The following is a 4,219-nucleotide window of genomic DNA, read 5'->3' as shown; positions in this document are numbered from 1 at the left end:
ATGGAAGAGGCATGTGGCTGGGCTCCTTCGAATAGATGTGGAGTGCGAGGACTTTTGTCCCACTCCCGATAATCAGATGGACGAGATGACCCATCGTGCCTATCAGTTAGTTTCTTCATCCACTAATGATTGCTCTGTGGGCTCATGAACACGTGGCCTTGGTGTAGGGAGGCACATTTGGGATCGGAATGTGTTTCCTCAGCTGCCGTGTTCTGTCAGCGACTGTTCATGGACTTACAGAATGCCTTACTCACCATCATGATATTCCACAGAGCGTAGGGCTTTACCGAGGAATTCACTCTAAGGCAAAAATAAGTAGAGCATTAGCCTTACAAAATGTACTCATCTCAGTATGAATCCCACATGTGGCTACATAATGATGCAGGGAGGAATATGGGTGGAACCAGGGGATCCCCTGTGGTGCCTCCTAGTACTCTGCTATCCAGTGAGAAGAGTAAAGGAGAAGATCTCTCACTGACAGCACCCCAAAAGACACATCTCTCAGAGGTGGAATCCAGCATCTAGTCCTCACGGCGACGGAGGTGCGCAGTGCAGCAGCCTGTGCTCAGTAGCAATGGATGGGACGCCTCAGCAGATGCGTTCAGGAGGAGAGTTCTGGGCACTGTTTCTGACTGAAGCTTGATTCCTTAGCCATCTCAAGTGGTTTTATTAGCTAACCGATTATCTTTTTAATAAATTTACCTTCTGTTTAAAGCAGAGTTGATTACTAATGTTCGAAACTAAAAAGCCTGGTTTTTATAGTGGAATAAGTGTGGCTGGGGGAGCAGATTAGAAGGTTGAATTGTGTCCTCTCCAAAAGATAGGTCCAAGCCCTAATCTTCAGCAGCTGGGACCTGTGAATGAGATGTTATTTGGAAGTGGGGTCTTTGCAGATGTAATAAAGTTAAGACGAAGTCATATTGGTGTCCTTATAAGAGCAGAGACACAGAGACACACAGCAAAGAAGGCCATGTGATGATGGAGTCAGAGAGGGAGTGATATAACTACAAGCCAAGGAAGACCAGAGACTACTAGATTCTTCCGTAGTGCCTTCAGAGGGAGTTACGGCCCTGCTGATTTCAGATTCTGGCCTCCAGAACCAAGAGGGAATATATTTATGTTGTTTTAAGCCACCCTGTTTGCGGTCACGCGTTACGGCAGCCTTGGAGAACTAGTACAAGGTACTCTGAGTCTGTGAAAAGATTCAGTTCCGGGCATTGGGTGAGTGGTTACCTGTGTTCTCTTTTGTGGTGATTCAACACAGGTCTGTTCACTGGGCCTCGAGGTGAGACATTAGCGAGCTGCCCATCCAGTTTGGCCCTAAAGAACACGTGATTAGCAGCCGCTGCCGCAAAATCCCTTTGGTAGACTATTCGGATTGCCGGGCCGCTCCTGCTGCCTGTGGGTATCGCACCCACCTTTTTTTCTTGGAAACGAAATTCTGCTCTTGCTTCTGCTACCCAAGGCAGCTGGTGTCCATCCCCACTGAAATCAGCATCTCCTAACATGCATGGCCGATGAAGAACAGCCACAGCAATCTCTTAGAATAGGCTCCTGGTCCCCTCAATGATACCCCAAATTTAATCAAGCCCAAGACACCATCGGGGATAAGATGGACTATAATTTTATGAACTGTTTAGGGAAAAAAAAAACAACGCTGTCAACGTATGGTGACCTGCAATAATTCATGAGACAGCCTCCTATCAGAGACATGAAAAAGTGTACATCTCCGAACTCATGAAATGATAGCATTTCTCAAAGCCTTAATGGAGTGTCATCTGAGCTCTCTTAAGGAACAGAGATACTGTGAGTGAGCAGACTGTACGTGACAAACCACTCCAGCACGTCTATCTAAGACCTGTCTTCCTATTCATTATTCCATAGAATTGCTGACAACATAACTTTATTTCATGTGGACTACCATCGAGTCCAGGTTGAGGTCAACCAATTTAGAAAACAATTAAAACCATTTCTACCTGCTTGAGTCAGCATATTAAACCCAACACTTCTGGTATGCATACTCATATTGATAAAGTCAGCCTAATACAAAATTATGATTATCCCTCCTGATCGAACACTCTCATATTATATAACCATACATATTTGCAAGCGATTTTACAGATATTTTTTAGTGTGTAAGCCATCTCCTGAGTCAGATTCTGTATTTGTCTTTCTGCGGCATACTGGAGTCTTGACTGTTGTTATAGGTCTGGGGAAAGTGGAGAGTGGTGGAGATGACGAGCAGATGTGGCTTTTTGTGAGCTCCAGTGAGTTTATTAAGAGTTTTCAAGCAAGGCAGTAACTGCACCATCAGACAGGAGAACAGTGTTTGAGATGACTGGTGAGTCAGTTCCGTTGCAGATCGAAGCTTATGGATGCTCTGGTTCACCTGCATCCTCTCGTATATCACCATTCCAATTCTTAAGGTCCTATTTACACATAAGTGACCTGGTGAGCTTACGAATTAAACTGATGCTATAATTTGGCAACTCATGGGATCAAAATTTAAGTTGGACTATTTGGTCTCCTGGGCTTTCCGGCTGCGTGCGCTAAGAGATTCTTTGGCTGTAGCCTCTGTCTGTAGCCTCTTTCAGTCTGTGCTTTGATAGAATTTGAGAATTATTTCTTTCTATAAGCCAATTTCTGGAGACATTTTTGGTTGTCTGGGGAGGGATGGATGTATATTTTACTTGCATGTAACGAAGAGACCAGGGGTGTTGTTAAATATCCTACAATGCATAGGACAACCTCCCATGATAAAGAAGTATCCAGCCCCAATTACCAGTAGTTCCGGGCTTGAGAAACCCCATTTTAAGCTATATTCACCATAGTAAGAAGTAACCACCCCTCTCCACATCCCTTAGCTCCTCAAATATGCTGATATTTCCCTCAACCATCTCATATCTTTTGCCAAAAAGATACTGCAAGACGATCAATTATAAGAAGCACCATTAGTCTGTGAACTATTGAGAACCGCGGTCAAACCATAATGCTGTATTGACTTTGAACACATGTCTTTGGATGTGTGCCCCTCATGCTCTTCTGTGGCACCACTCAGCCCTGCCCAAGCCACATCATGGGCACTTCATTGTAGGTGGCAAGTGAATGTGACAGCTTCTCTACAAGATGCCATAGGATACTAGAGTCCTGTTCCTTAAAACTCGCAGAATTCCAACTGTCTTTAGCCCCAAGAAGGCCCAATAACTAATATTTGAAGTTCTGTCACCTGCAACCACTTCTGATACAAATTTCCGCTTCTCAGTAGCAAAAGGTGTGTGTGCATGACATTGGGATATTGTCTAGCTTATGGAGGAACTGGGATTACTGGAGATTGCTTTTAGAGGTACTGTTAATATCACTCATGTCGAGCTATAAAACTGGTCCAAAGAGGCCAGGACTGGCTTTGGACACTCACTCTAGAATCACCTCCACTGAGGCTTGCTTGCACTTGAACATGACTTCGCTGCTGCTGCCATCAGAGTTCCTCATAGTCTACTGCCTCTGTACTCGCTGGATGGGATGAAAGTATCTAATTCATGGCAGTTTAGCACGTACTCGTGCTTCAGTCACGAGGGAGGCTGGGAAAGCAAATATCTGGCATTTCAGCATCTATAATAAAAGATGGATCCTGTCAATCAATCTGTGCGGGGAATCCCCAAATATAGAAAATTGGTATAGATTCTGATAGGCTGAAAAGAATGGCAAAAATCTCCCATGCTCCTTCCTACCATTCTCTCCCTTCTGCTCAACACAGAAAACCAAGAATGATCCTGTATTCTCCTCTTCCTTTTGCTTAGTACATCAGCAGGTAGTTGATTCGAGCTCCAAAATATGGTCTTGAATGCATCCTCTTTCCATCTCTTGTGTTAATAGCTTAGTATAGCTGACAATTACTCACTTCATCTGGGTTACTATAATAGCCTCCTCTCTTCTCTCTTCCATACTTCCTACCTTCCAATCTGTATTCTCCAAAGCAGCGAGTGTGTTTCTTTGTAAATCACCCTATAAAACTTCTTTGTTTTGAAGCCTTCAGTGGCTTCTCTTTGAACTCAGAATAAAATCTAATATCTTTATTTTGGTCTCTAAGGAGGGTGATCTTATACCTCATTTCATTTAAGATGTGATTGTTAAGAGGGCCTCTTTTTATTCTCAGCTATGTACGATTTGGACAATAAGTTAACTGTCGCTTTACCCATGAGGCCCTACGATTCTGAGCTCC

The 4,219-nt window shown here is 43.8% G+C and overlaps 1 protein-coding gene across 3 annotated transcripts in view; it reads left to right on the top strand.

Annotated features, from left to right (window-relative positions):
* The window catches only part of PODXL (podocalyxin like), a 46,192-nt gene that overhangs the window by 28,360 nt on the left and 13,613 nt on the right, over nucleotides 1-4,219 (top strand). Inside the window, exon 1 of one of the 3 annotated variants that reach the window (XM_023528944.1) lies at nucleotides 2,320-2,341. The exons of the other annotated variants lie outside the window; for them this stretch is intronic. Coding sequence (XP_023384712.1) covers nucleotides 2,335-2,341 — 7 coding nt within the window. The 5' untranslated portion in view covers nucleotides 2,320-2,334. Of the gene's footprint in view, nucleotides 1-2,319; nucleotides 2,342-4,219 lie in introns of those variants that run through there. 3 annotated transcript variants of the gene reach the window in all.

This window comes from Pteropus vampyrus, unplaced genomic scaffold (assembly GCF_000151845.1).
Source record: "Pteropus vampyrus isolate Shadow unplaced genomic scaffold, Pvam_2.0 Scaffold33, whole genome shotgun sequence".
NCBI lineage: Eukaryota > Metazoa > Chordata > Mammalia > Chiroptera > Pteropodidae > Pteropus > Pteropus vampyrus.
Note: the sequence above shows the minus strand (reverse complement) of the source record. Positions and strands in the feature narration are given on the sequence as shown.